A 14,703-nucleotide genomic window follows, 5' to 3' on the forward strand; every position below is an offset into this window, starting at 1 on the left:
CATGAAATTATAGTTTGTAATCTCCAGTGCAGTTCCCACTTTAAGAATCTGTTTGTATATGTTCTATGTTATTAAGAAATCTTTGCTTATCATATTAGTGGAGTGTGATTTTTTTCCCCTATTCTTTGGCTGTTGTAATTGTATTTGAGATTTTTTAATGCATATCTTATGTTGTAAGTTTGTTGATATTTTTCATTGTTCTGCCATTAAAGATCAAATACTCACCTAAATTTGTCTTCTAGAATCACTTAGGGTTTTTTTTTTCCTTAATTGCTAGAAGGCATTCTTAGCATGTACTTTGTACATTCCTAGCATTTATTAAACTATTGATCCCCTCATTTATTTGTAATTCAAGTTTTGATATATAAATACACTTTGTGGTTGGTATGTTCAGAAAATTCTAGAAAAAGGAATTGTTTTCCTGTTTACTGAGTTTTAATATTATCGCTTATCTCTCTCCTCCCTCCACCCTCTTTTTTCTGCTTCCCATCTATGAAATGTATCCAGATGTCTTTGATTCTGACTGAGTCTTGGGAAAACACTTAAAAAAAAACCTAGTCTAGTTCTCATCTGTTTTCCTTTATTTTCCTTGTTATATGTGTATTTTTAAAATGAATTCCCATTTGCTTTTATTTTAAACTCAATTGACCAGATGTTACCAAAACATTATACCAGCATACAGCATTTTGTTACAGCATTTTGATCCTCTTTAACTGTTAATACTTCCACCAGAGGATGAGTAGAGGAAGGGAAAGGTAAAACATTGAAAACTGGCTACACCCTGAGCCAGAGGGTATAGTCTTATGTACTTTCCAATCCAGAGACAAGTTTTTATATATCTAGACCAGTGGTTCTTAGTCTGTAGTATACTATAAAGAATGATTACCTCAGATTTAGGGCAAAGGCTGACTTTAGAAATATCCATTGTATGGTCTGTTTATATACTTGGTTATTTCTCACTAATAATGGGATTTGGTTTACTTTGTAACACATATATTTCCAGAGTTTAGAATACCATTTTTTATGCTTAATGCTAGCTAACAAATTCAGTGATGATGGAAGGTCAGATAGTGTGCTTAAGATAATTTAGCATGTTCAGTTCAAGAGGAAAGTTGAGATGTAATTATTTGTCCCTAGAGCAAATGGTTCTGGTATGGGAAGAACAGGATGCTCACAGTAAAGTTATTCTTTTGAAAAGTTAATATTTTTTGAATCACTCAGAAGACACAAAGGCAGTATACAGTGACAAGTTTTCTTACTATCTCTGTCCCTTAGACACTTGGGCCACCAGTCACATCATTTTTGAATACTAAATTCTTATGGTTTTAAATGATTGGCGAGTGTCCATAGAAGAAAATTTATCTTTAAGTTATTAATGGAAGGAAGTTTGGCATCAACCTTTAGTATTTATTTTGGATAGAATGTTTACATGTATCTGTGTTTACATATATGTGACAGATTTGCATACCCATATGTAAATATGTGATTCAATTTAAAAAATAAAATATAGAAAATTAGGAAAACAAGAAAAAACATCTGATAACCTTAACAGAACTGGTACTTCTCCCGTAGACTTAAATGCTGGCCACATAGTACTTCTACATACTTTTCCCCCCTTAACCACAAGAATTTCGTATTGAGCATACTGGGTTTCTGACTCATCTCTTATAAGGGATATGAATTTCTTAGTAATATTGCTCTTGGAAGCAGGAGCAGGGAACTAACCTTTATTGAAGAAGAGGGGAAATGAGAGATTGGCAAGAGTATGGAGGTTAAATAAGGGTACATATTTTTATAATTCAATCTTGAGAAAAATAAAGGAAAAGTCAAGTTTCGGTATTTCGAGGTTCTTAGAAATGATTGCTCTTATTTTTTTCTTCTTTTGATTTTTTTTTTTTTTTTTTTTAGAGAGTATTGAATCCAAGATTGAATCCAAGGATAAGCTGACATTTTGTTGTTTAAAATGTTTGCGTGGAAGGACAGAAATGCCTTGGGTAGCCATTGCCTTCTCCAGGGGATCTTCCCCACCCAGGGATCCACCCCAGGTCTCCTGCATTGCAGGCGGTTTCTCTACCATCTTAGCTACCAGGGAAGCGTAATGCACAGTACTTGCTTCAAAGCAATATTAATTTATAAACTTCTTGGTAGGATTTCAAGGAGGGCAATCCCAAAATGTTTCTGGAGGACAATAAATGTTGGTGGAATTAATAGTACGTTACCCAGGACTTCCTTGATGGTCCCGTAGTTAAGACTCCATGCTTCCGCTGTAGGGGATGCCAGTTGGATCCCTGGTTGAGGAACTGAGAGCCCACAGGTTGTGTGATGCAGCCAATAAATAAATAAATAGAAATATAAAGAAAATATTATATTACTCAATATTACTAATTTAAGATAAGTAAAATCAGTAATAGTCAGTTTCTTTTTATCATTTATAAGGACTTTCCTAGGATCGCCTGGAAGTAATATTAGTCTGTCTCCTCTGTTTTGTAGGCTTACCTTGATCTTGTGGTTAAGAGAGTGTTTGATAGGTTTTTCTACTGTAAAGTTACCTTTTTCTGAATTCTGTCCTTTAGAAGGGAGTCAGGAAATCTAGTCCATGTTTAAGGGTGGGGTAGGATTAAGCTTTACCTCCCAGAGCATGATAAATCTAATACTACTTGGAATTTTATAAGTAAGATTTGTCCCTTTCCCTCCTACTTTCCTCTCCCTTTGTGGGAGTATTTTAAAGCAAACCATAGATAACACACATGTCATTGATAGAATTTTTATAGTTCCTAAGCATTTTGTGTTAAAAGTACTTTTATGTTATACTTTATAAATATTTACTATTTTGCAGTGTATTATGGAGACGACAATGGCAACCCACTCCAGTACTACTTGACTGGAAAATCCCATGGACGGAGGAGCCTGGTAGGCTGAAGTCCATGGTGTCGCTAAGAGTCGGATCTGACTGAGCGACTTCACTTTCACTTTTCACTTTCATGCATTGGAGAAGGAAATGGCAACCCACTCCAGTGTTCTTACCTGGAGAATCCCAGGGACGGGGGAACCTGGTGGACTACCATCTATGGGGTTGCACAGAGTCAGACATGACTGCAGTGACGCAGCAGCAGCAACAGCAGTTTATTACAAAAGTATGAGATTAACTTTTATATTCTTGAAATCTATCTTAACATTTTAGTATGTTTTGGGAATTTTTATTACCCCTAGATATTGTAAAATACCCTCTTTTTAAAAAAGTATAATTTCTTAGAAAAGAAACGTAGGTGATAATAGCTTCTTGCAAAGATATATTCAAACCAAATAGTTTCTTCTGTCAGAGAAACCAAGATGAACTCTCACACATATGCAAATATATAAAGGCCTTCCCACCTAAATTTTTAGGCTTGGAAGACATTTTATTTTATTTTTTTTACTTCCTTTTAGTCCTTAACAATTATGACAGTAACAAATAATTCCAAAGTAAAAGAGCTGAAGTAAAATTGTTAAAAGAAAATCAAGGGTTTATGGTTACCCTTCAGTTCTTCCAGCTTGTTCCTGGAAGAAGATAGTGTGTTAGTTACAGCAGTAAAGAAAATGAGAGTACTCTCCTAATATTTCACAGTGTCATTGGATGTTATTTTTAATTGCTCTTGGGATTTTAGATCTATTTTTCTACGGTTTACAGTTCTGTTAACTCTTTAGCTAACAGTCTAATAAATAAATATTTAAATGGAAGTAGACCCTTATATGCAGAGTACATCATGAGAAATGCTGGGCTGGAAGAAGCACAAGCTAAAATCAAGATTGCTGGGAGAAATATCAATAACCTCAGATATGCAGATGACACCACCATTATGGCAGAAAGTGAAGAGGAACTAAAAAGCCTTTTGATGAAAGTGAAAGAGGAGAGTGAAAAAGTTGGCTTAAAGCTCAACATTCAGAAAACGAAGATCATGGCATCTGGTCCCATCACTCCATGGCAAATAGATGGGGAAACAGTGGAAACAGTGTCAGACTTTATTTTTTTGGGCTCCAGAATCACTGCAGATGGTGACTGCAGCCATGAAATTAAAAGATGCTTACTCCTTGGAAGGAAAGTTATGACAAACCTAGATAGCATATTCAAAAGCAGAAACATTACTTTGCCAACAAAGGTCCGTCTAGTCAAGGCTATGGTTTTTCCAGTAGTCATGTATGGATGTGAGAGTTGGACTGTGAAGAAAGCTGAGCGCCGAAGAATTGATGCTTTTGAACTGTGGTATTGGAGAAGACTCTTGAGAGTCCCTTGGACTGCAAGGAGATCCAACCAGTCCATTCTGAAGGAGATCAGTCCTGGGTGTTCTTTGGAAGGACTGAAGTTGAAGCTGAAACTCCAATACTTTGGCCACCTCATGGGAGAGTTGACTCATTGGAAAAGACTCTGATGCTGGGAGGGATTGGGGGCAGGAGGAAAAGGGAATGACAGAGGATAAGATGGCTGGATGGCATCACCGACTCGATGGATATGAGTTTGAGTGAACTCCGGAAGTTGGTGATGGACAGGGAGGCCTGGCGTGTTGCAATTCATGGGGTCGCAAAGAGTCGGACACAACTGAGCGACTGAACTGAACTGAGACCCGTACAAATCTGGCTTTGTAGATTCCTAGAAGGTCTTCTAGATTCCTAGAAGAAAAGGAAGCAAATAACCTGTAACACATTCTTAATCTTACTGTGATATAATGGATTAATACTCAATAATATAAAGAGCTCCTAAAATCAACTAGACAAAAAGAGTTTGAAAAAGAAGAAATAACTTGAAAAGATGTGCAGCCTCATTACATGGGTAATAAAAGCAATGAGACATATTTTGGGGCCTGACATTCTGGCAAAAAAAGGTTTTTTTGGTATATCTAAGTATTGTTATACTATTAGTGATGGTAACATTGTATGAATTGCTAACTACCATGCTGTGTAATTAGTAATATGTACTATGTGCTTCTGATAGAATTGAAATTGGTAAAGGCTTTTTGTGAATGCCTTTAGACTTAGAAATTTCTTCTTTTTTTTTTTTTTAACTTAGTCCTACAAAATATGGGCGCAGAGATATTTGTTGCAACATTATAGTAACAAATGTTGGAAAGGCCCTAAATTATCTTTACTAAAGAAATGCTAAGATTGTGTGTTCATGTTTTGGAGTATTATGTAACCATTAAAAAGAATAAAGTAGAGCTTTATATATTGAAAGGTCTTCAAGACTTACGTTACCCAAAAGCAAGCTGCAGCACATGTATAATATGATCTCCTAAAACCTACCAAAATGATGTGTGTGTATATATATTTAAAAGGATATAAATACATATAAAAAGACCTGAATGTAGTCACACTTGACTGTTAACTATGGTACATCTGGGGAAAGGGTGGAGAATTGGGAAGCAAGAAATGGGAAGGTTGACATTTACCATTTTACTCTGTGCTTCCAGGGGGTACCACTGATACTAAATATGTAACACTGATAATGTTGCTGTTTTACAAATATTTGCTACTAAGAGTGTTTGGCCTAAGCAGGAACCACTTTTAAAAAGTTTTATTTCCTAAAGAATCAATCCTGTATATAAGCATGCAATTCCATAGCATAATTCTAAAAAACATAGTAATAGAAAAGTAGTGTCTACTTTTTTCATCTGTTCCAAAGTTATAAACAGGCGATTGAATTTGACTCCCCAAAGATGAACTAAGGTAAATTAAACCTACCTAGCGTGAGCTAGAGTGTTTAAGGTTCTAACCGCAGATAGTAAATTGGTTAACAGCACTGGAAAATTCCTTCAGCACATACGGAAACAGGATGACTCAACCGATTTAACTACAGCTGAAGTCTACTGGGGAAGGTTTATTAGTTGTAGTTGGTGGAGGAAATGACCCGGATCTGAGGAATATGGGAAATTGTGTTTGCCCTCCCAGCATACTGAGTGGATTATTTTACTGCTGTCTTGTACTGAGAGTTGTTGAAGAGTAGATGGTTTGAGAGCTTTAGATATGTTTTATCCTTTATACTGCATTAAAAAGTCATCTGTAAACTGTTGCTTAATTTACACCCAGTCATAATATCACAAATATTCATTATAGTGGGAAAATACTGATGTGGTATATAAGTTAAATGCTTGTTATGGCAAATCCTAAAATAGAAGAAAGTAGAAATGTATAAAAGCTCTCTTGTATCTATCACTCAACTTCAGTAATTATCAACTCATGGCCACTTCTATTTCTTCTGTGCCGTATTTACTTCTCTCCTGTCCTAGATTATTTTGAACTTCTTCAGAACACTGTTCTTATTTTGTATGACTTTGGCCTTTTGTGACCAATTGGAGTAAAACTGGTTGTCTTCAAGGGTCAAACCCATAACTTTGATATTATTTAGCATTGTTCTCACATTAGGGAAGTGTATTGAGGAGGCGAATAACTCCTCTGAAACATGAAAAGCAAAAGCATTGTTTTAAGTTACTTTCTATGAAAGGGCTCTTCTCGGCCGATTTACCAGAATTCTGATGCAGTAGCCCAGTTGTGTCTTGCCCAGGGTAGAGCAGCTTCTTAATGTCTTTGGCCACCAAGGGGTTTAAATATGGGGTGGAATCGGGTAGAGTTTTTGCTCTAGTACTCAGCTGCTGATGTGCATTGGTGCTTGTTCTGAAGTCCTAGCCAAAAGATAACTGTTTCCATTCTTTTTTTTTTTTTTTAAGTAATTTTAAAGTGGAAACTCTTAACTGAAAATAGTACATAGAACAGCTCAAGCTTACATACAGAAATTTCCACAGAAGCATTGCACTATTGAGGAATGTCCTATTTGTAAATGCATTTTCGTATTTTACTGGCGGCTAATTAAGACCAGCAGATACTTTTAAATTCTAGTTGATTTACATGTTCCTGGCATATATAGATACAGAGAAAATAAACATTGTCCAAAATTAAAAAATACTTGTTCATTGTTGTGGCTTAAGCAAAGAGGGAGGTGTTTAGAGACAGAGTGATGACTAAAATGGGCTCCTGCCCCCAAGCTGTGTTTTTGTCTGGAGGGGTAGGTAGTGGTGGAGTCTAATTTTGTAAATCAAATAGATTAAAGAGACCTAAAAATAGCTGTTTTAGAATTTTGATAGATGCTAAAAAACAAGTCTCCTTTCATTTTATAAAAGTCAGTTTGATAGCACTTTCTTAGAGTATTTCTGTGTTAAGGGACTATAGAACTGGATAGACATCGGACTTTTAGTATTTGAATTTTATTTTAAAAAAACTTATGGTTATATCTTTTAATTTCAACCAACATTGTATTGGCCTGGCAAGGCACTGAGAGGGCAGGAGGAAGGATCCGTATTTGCGGATATTGCGTATGTCCACACCCAGCACAATCCGAGCCCTTTAGACTTCCAAGGCTGAACTTTATGTACACATAAGGGTAAATTATGTTTATTTTCAGGGTTTTCTCTACATCGAAAGCTTATCAATTAAAAGAACATATGGACACAGAGTGGCCTCAGACAAAACTGAAGTAAGTCAGAGTTTGTATTTGATATTTCCTACCTTCTGGAGAGTAAGATTGTCCAGCTTAGGTTGCCTTGAACTCCGCTTCCCCTCCCCAAACCCACTTCCCTTAGCTCAAGCAAGAAGATACTAGATGGGAAATAGGTTTTCCCTGACTGTTATGCCACTTGATTTCACCTCAGTGTATCTTGGATGTTTCCCCAAATCATCACATAGAAAATTGACTCATTCTTTTCAATAGCTGTATAGGACTTCATGTACTCATACTATTGTTTATTTAATTAGAGCTACATGGATAAACACTTTGAATTAATATTTTTTGCTCTTATGAAAAACATTGCAGTGGACATCCTTATACAAAAATTTTGCATGTTTATTTGGATATGGATATCTAAGTCATTCATGTAAAATTTCCAATTTTCTGGTAAAAGTGATGTTTAGATTTGCACTTGTTCCATTTTGTAGTTGCTTATTGGTTCTCTTTTCCTTGTGAACATGCTCTTTGCTCCTTTTATCTGTTAGATTGCCATTTTCATACTGATTTTTCAGAACTATCTGTAAATTAAGGAAATTAACCCTGATACGTGTTGAAGGTGTTTTTTTTTTTAAGTTCTTTGTCTTCACAGTGTATTTTTGGCTTATAGTAATGAATATCACTTTAACTGTCAAAATTACTGATCCTTTATAGTTTCTTGGAATTACGTTCTTCTACATTCATCCCAGTGACCTGGTTGTGGTTATATATTGTGACTTTTTAATTTTTTCTATATTTTAAAAGTTTTCATATATATGTACATAGTCATTATTAAGAAATGTTTAAAAATTAACAAAATGAATGTCTGTCCTCCAAATTATATTCTCCTCTCCAGAACTGATCACTCATTAAATTTGATGTATTTTCTTCCAGTCCTTTATGTATGCATCGTACTTTAAAGAAATAGACAGCTATTTTACCATTTCTAAATAGTCCATGGTTTAAAATGGCACCTTTCAAGAAACAGCTGAAGATTTTGGCCCATTTTTACTAAGAAAGCTCAGACAGTAAACTAGGAAACTTTTCTCAGTGACAAAATCAGATCAGATCAGTCGCTCAGTTGTGTCCGACTCCTTTCGACCCCATGAATCGCAGCATGCCAGGCCTCCCTGTCCATCACCAACTCCCGGAGTTCACTCAGACTCACGTCCATCAAGTCAGTGATGCCATGCAGCCATCTCATCCTCTGTCGTCCCCTTCTCCTCCTGCCCCCAATCCCTCCCAGCATCAGAGTCTTTTCCAATGAGTCAACTGTTCGCATGAGGTGGCCAAAGTACTGGAGTTTCAGCTTTAGCATCATTCCTTCCAAAGAAATCCCAGGGCTGATCTCCTTTAGAATGGACTGGTTGGATCTCCTTGCAGTCCAAGGGACTCTCAAGAGTCTTCTCCAACACCACAGTTCAAAAGCATCAATTCTTCGGCACTCAGCCTTCTTCACAGTCCAACTCTCACATCCATACATGACCACAGGAAAGACCATAGCCTTGACTAGACAGACCTTTGTTGGCAAAGTAATGTCTCTGCTTTTGAATATGCTATCTAGGTTAGTCATAACTTTCCTTCCAAGGAGTAAGCGTCTTTTAATTTCATGGCTGCAGTCACCATCTTCAGTGTGGTGAATCAAACTTTTGGATATATAATCTCTCATAGAAAACTATATTTTGGATTACTACCACTGTGGCATATGATAACACAGTTGTTGTTCAGTTGCTCAGTCACATCCAACTTTTTGCAACCCCATAGACTGCAGCATGCCGGATTTCCCTGTCTTTCACCATCTCCTGAAGCTTGCTCAAACTCATGTCCATTGAGTCAGTTATGCCATCCAGCCATCTCGTCCTCTGTCATCCCCTTCTCCTGCCTTCAGTCTTTCCCAGCATCAGGGTCTTTTCTAATGAGTCATCTTTTAGCATCAGGTGGTCAAACTGTTGAAGCTTCAACTGCAGCATCAATCCTTCCAATGAATATTCAGGATTGATTTCCTTTAGGATTGACTGGTTTGATCTCCTTGCAGTCCAAGGGACTCTCAAGAGTCTTTTCCAACAACACAGTAGTCCTTTGAAGTTTGTTTTTTAGAATGAAAAGTGAAAGCATTAGTTGCTCAATCATGTCTGACTCTTTGCAACCCCATGGACTGTAGCCTGTCATGGGATCTCCCAGGCAAGAATGCTGCAGTAGGTTACCATTTCCTCTTCCAGGGGATCTACCCGACCCAGGGATCGGATCAAACCTGCATCTTCTGCATTGCGGATGGATTCTTTATGGGCTAATGCTATGCTAAGTCACTTCAGTCATGTCCAACTCTGTGTGACCACATAGACGGCAGCCCACCAGGCTCCCCCGTCCCTGGGATTCTCCAGGCAAGAACACTAGAGTGGGTAGCCATTTCCTTCTCCAATGCATGAAAGTGAAAAGTGAAAGTCAGGTTGCTGAGTCGTGTCTGAGTTTTAGCGACCCCATGGACGGCAGCCTACCAGGCTCCTCCATCCGTGGGATTTTCCAGGCAAGAGTACTGGAGTGGGGTAGCATTGACTTCTCTGCTTTATGGGCTAAAGTGTCTTTAATTTGCTTGTCCATACATAACAAGTAATTCTTGGTTAAAGAATTCAAATAACAAAGGACCATATAGTGTATGATTTCATTTACATGAATTGTTCATAATAGGCAAATTCATGGGGACAGAAAGCCAGTTAGTGATTACCTAGTACTGGGAGGAAGAGAGGAAAGTGAAGAGTGACTGCTAATGGGTAAAGGTTTCATTTTGGAGTTATGAAATGTTTTAAAATTGTGGCAATGATTGCAGCATTCTGAGAATATACTAAATATTGAATAGTACATTTTCAGCACTTGAACTGTATAGTATTGTGATTTATCTCAGTGAAGTTGTTATAAAAAATAAATTCAAGTAATACATATGTGTCTAGATAGAGTATTTCTAAGAATAACTTTTATAAATATTCTAAAAATAAATAAAGTACCACCATTATTACATTCAAAATTCTGGTAAAATCAGAGGTCAGTTTGCCAACGTTCTGTTCTGATCCATTGCTCTGGTTACTATTTGTGTGTGTGGCCTCACTTTAAAAAGTTAAATTGCTCCTGCATCTAGAATTTGTTTTGTTTTAGGAATGAGGATAAGGAGTCAGCTTTCCCTAACACTGTTTACGGAATAGCTTATCTTTCCCCCAGTGATTTGATGTACTGCTCTTTAGTTCTTCCAGGTCTTAGTTGAACATTTCTTAAATCTTCATAGACTTTGCCCCCATTCATTTTCCAAGATCCTGGATTGTGTTCATTATCATTATCCTGAATTCTTTTTCTGCAAGGTTGCCTGTCTCCACTTAATGTAGTTGTTTTTCTGGGGTTTTATCATGTTCCTTCATCTGGGACATAATCCTCTGCCTTTTCTGCCTGTCTGACTTTCTGAGATTGGAGGGTTTGTTCTGCAGGCTGCAGGTTGTAGTTGTTCTTGCTTCTTCTGTCTGCTTTCTGGTGGATGAGTCTATCTAAAAGCTTGTACAAGCTTCCCTGATGGGAGGGACTGGTGGTGGGTAGGGGTGGCAAGTTTAATAAAACTTAAATCTGTTTGTCTGCTGATGGGTGGAGCTGTGTTCCCTCCCTGATCATTGTTTGGCCTGAGGTGACCCAGCACTGAAGCTTACAGCTGTATGGTGGGACTGTTGCTGCTGCTGCTGCTGCTAAGTCGCTTCAGTTGTGTCTGACTCTGTGCGACCCCATAGATGGCAGCCCACGAGGCTCCCCCGTCCCTGGGATTCTCCAGGCAAGAACACTGGAGTGGGTTGCCATTGCCTTTTCCAGTGCAGGAAAGTGAAAAGTGAAAGTGAAGTTGCTGAGTCTTGCCTGACTCTTAGCGACCCCATGGACTGCGTCCCACCAGGCCCCTCCATCCATGGGATTTTCCAGGCAAGAGTACTGGAGTGGGGTGCCATTGCCTTCTCCGGGTGGAGCTGTTGGTGGCCCCTAAAAGGGCTTCCACCCAGATGTGCTTCCCCAAACTGCTGCTGTCAGTGTCCTTGTTGCTGGCAGTCAGCCACAGCCGCCCCTTGCCTCTGCAGACCTGCCAGCACTAGCAGATAGGCTTGCTTCAGCCTCCGTGGTCACTGCTGCTTTCCTCTGGGTCCTTCTATGCACAAGACTTTATGTGTCCTCCATGAAGGAGTCTCTGCTTTCCCCCATCCTGTGTAAGTTCTATAATCAAATCCAGCAGACCTTCAAAGTCAGATTCTCTGGGGATTCCTAGTCCTGTTGCCAGACCCCCCCAGGATGCGAACCCTGATGTGGGGCTCAGAACCTTCATTACAGTGGGAGAACATCAGTGGCGTAATTGTTCTCCAGTTTGCACTTCACCTACCTGGCAGTTTTAGGATTTGATTTTATCACAATTGTGCCCCTACTGTCATCTCATTATGGCTTCTCCTGTGTCTTTGGATGTCAGGTATCTTTTTTTTGGTGGGTTCCAGTGTCTTCCTGTCGATGGTTGTGATTTCAGTGCTCTCACGAGAAGAGGGACGTCCTTCTACCCTGCCATCTTGGACAAATCTCCTCACTTGTTACTCTTGTTTTTCAAAATCTTCCAGCCGTTTCCTGGCTATTGTCTTGTTAATTCATGCCCCTCTTCCCCCCTCCCCCTGACATGGATATCATTTTAGATAACTCATTTTTTCTTTTCTTTCAGAGGACTTTCCTGGTAGGATGAAGACTGCAAAGTAGACATAGCTTTACTGTTGTTGTTCAGTTGCTAAGTCATTTCCAAATCTTTGTGACCCCGTGGGCTGTAGCCTGCTAGGCTTCTCTGTCCATGAGATTACACTGGCAGGAATACTGGATTGGGTTGCCATTTTCTTCTCCATTTGACACAGCTTAGGCTGCTTTAGTAAAACAGCACAAACTGAATGGCTTAAACAACATTTATTTCTCACAGTTCTGGATTTTGGGAGGCCTGTGACTAAGGTGTCTGGTGAGGAATCTCTTCCTCCTTGTGTAGATGGATGCCTTCTGGCTGTATCTTCACATGTCAAAGAAAGAGATATCATGTCTCGTCTTTAAGGGCACTGATCCTGTTTTATACGAGTTCTACTCTGATAACCTTACCTCCCAAAGGTAGTGGTGGTGGTTTAGTCACTCAGTCATGTTCAACTCTATGTGACCCCATGGACTGCAGCATGCCAGGCTTCCCTGCCCTTCACTATCTCCTGGAGTTCGCTCAAACTAATGTCCATGGAGTTGAGGTGCCATCCAACCATCCTACCTCCAGATACCATCACCTTGGGGATTAAAGCTTCAACATAAGAGTCTGGGGGGAGCGCAGTGGTTGGCACAAACATTCAGTCCATAGCAGTGCTGAGGCTAACAAAGTTAAAGGATTAGGTGATTAAGCAGAATAGGGCTCTAGCAACAGCATCTTCACAGGTGGGACCAGTAGAGTATATGAAGACTTTTGTATTTATAGAAAATCAGTCTGATGGTAAAGTGGTAGCCAGTCATTTGTATAGATTCATAATTCAAGAATAGTAATTCATAGATATGTCAATAAACTTGAACTATAAAGAGAACTATTATGAATCTATACATAACATGAATTCTTCATAGCTCAAGAGAAAGAGTAACTCTGAATAGCAGTCTTATAATATTTTTTCCTTCCTCCTAGATTTAAACAGTCAAGTTAAATCAAGCTGGGTAATCATGGCAGAAGGTGGATTCGATCCCTGTGAATGTGTTTGCTCTCATGAACATGCGATGAGAAGGCTGATCAATCTGGTGAGATGAACAGGACAGTCCTCTTCAGAACTGAACTGTACCCCCTCTGTCTTGTTTTTGGGAGAATGTTGGTTTTGGAAAATTTTCATCCGATGGACACTAAAAATTACTTCATAATGAAAATTCCACAGTGGTTTAAGTCATAATGGTTACAGTGCTTGCCAGCATTTCTTTTTTGTTTTTCCAAGCATTTCTTTTACTAGAGATAAAAACAGATTGCTGTCTTCATTTATAGTAGATTTATGTTGGTGGAATTCACCATCGTGAGTGGTAAACACATTTATGTAGACTTTTCTGTATTAATGCATATAGTTTTTGGTTATACAGAGCTCGTTTACCTGATAAACTGTTATGAAGTCACACGTCCTCTTATGATATAGTTCAAATCCTACTCTAAAGAATGGCATGACAATAAAGATTTCTATATAGATCATTTCCAAATCCAAAGCAATTATTTGATAGAGGCAGATTTCTGAACAGGTTTTTGATAGGTTCTGTTGGAGTATAGTGAGATTTCAATTGTAGGTTTAAGACTTGCCTAGTCTATAACCTTAAACACAAGGCTGTTTATGTATTATATAATTTATATATATATATAATATACATTGTTTAAGGAAAGACTTCACTATTATTAACAATAGAATAAAATTGACCCTTGAACAACAAACGCTTGAATGGGTTTGAACACTGAGGGTCCATTTATGTGCAGGTTTTTTTCAGTAAAATACTACATACAGTACTGCATGACCCGCAGTTGGTTGAATCTGAGGATACAGGACTGCTTGTTGGGAGCAATTGCAGTACAGAGGGCCGACTATAAGTTAGATGTGGATTTTCAGCTGTATGGAGGGTTGGCGTCTCTAACTTCCTCATTCAGAGATCAGCTGTATGTTATTATTATGTTATTAATTATAACATTTTGTTCGTTTAAGTCTTGTACAAGGGTGTATTATTATAGGCCAGTTAATACAGGCTGGTTCAAACATTTGCTGAAATACTTGAATTGTTGGTAGTTAATTAGCAAGTTTCCTGCCTACTCAGTGTGTATGTAATCAGTGCATTGATTATGAATGATACTCCTTGAGAGTTAGCCTATACTAGGGCTTATGATCCTTAAAAATACTTTAAGAGGGTAGAGATGAACTAGGAACTTAAAAATTAAATCAGACTTTTTTGAGTATAGAAATGTGGCCGTGTCATCTCTCTGATAACTTGACATAAAAATTGATTAATCTGAATAGTCCCTTCAGTCATGTCCGACACTTTGCGACCCTATGGACCATGGCCCACCAGGCTCCTCTTCTGTCCATGGGATTCTCCAGACAAGAATACTGGAGTGGGTTGCTGAGCTCTCCTCCAGGAGATCTTCCTGACCCTGGGATTGAACCAGAGTCTCTTCT

General features: G+C 38.4%; 1 protein-coding gene across 6 annotated transcripts in view; it reads left to right on the forward strand.

The window, feature by feature from the left end:
- SMIM14 (small integral membrane protein 14) overlaps positions 1 to 14,703 on the forward strand; it is a 143,593-nt gene that overhangs the window by 96,699 nt on the left and 32,191 nt on the right. For 3 of the 6 annotated variants that reach the window (XM_086406100.1, XM_086406101.1, XM_086406098.1), the window contains 2 exons: positions 7,427 to 7,498; positions 13,194 to 13,303. In XM_086406100.1, the coding sequence (XP_086262226.1) occupies positions 13,229 to 13,303 (75 nt within the window). In that variant the 5' untranslated portion in view covers positions 7,427 to 7,498; positions 13,194 to 13,228. The remainder of the gene's footprint in view (positions 1 to 7,426; positions 7,499 to 13,193; positions 13,304 to 14,703) is intronic. The other 3 variants (XM_086406096.1, XM_086406099.1, XM_086406097.1) reach the window with 1 other exon arrangement.

This window comes from Bos grunniens, chromosome 6, assembly GCF_055505025.1.
Source record: "Bos grunniens cultivar Pamir isolate PY7600 chromosome 6, Bosgru_T2T1.0, whole genome shotgun sequence".
Lineage (NCBI taxonomy): Eukaryota > Metazoa > Chordata > Mammalia > Artiodactyla > Bovidae > Bos > Bos grunniens.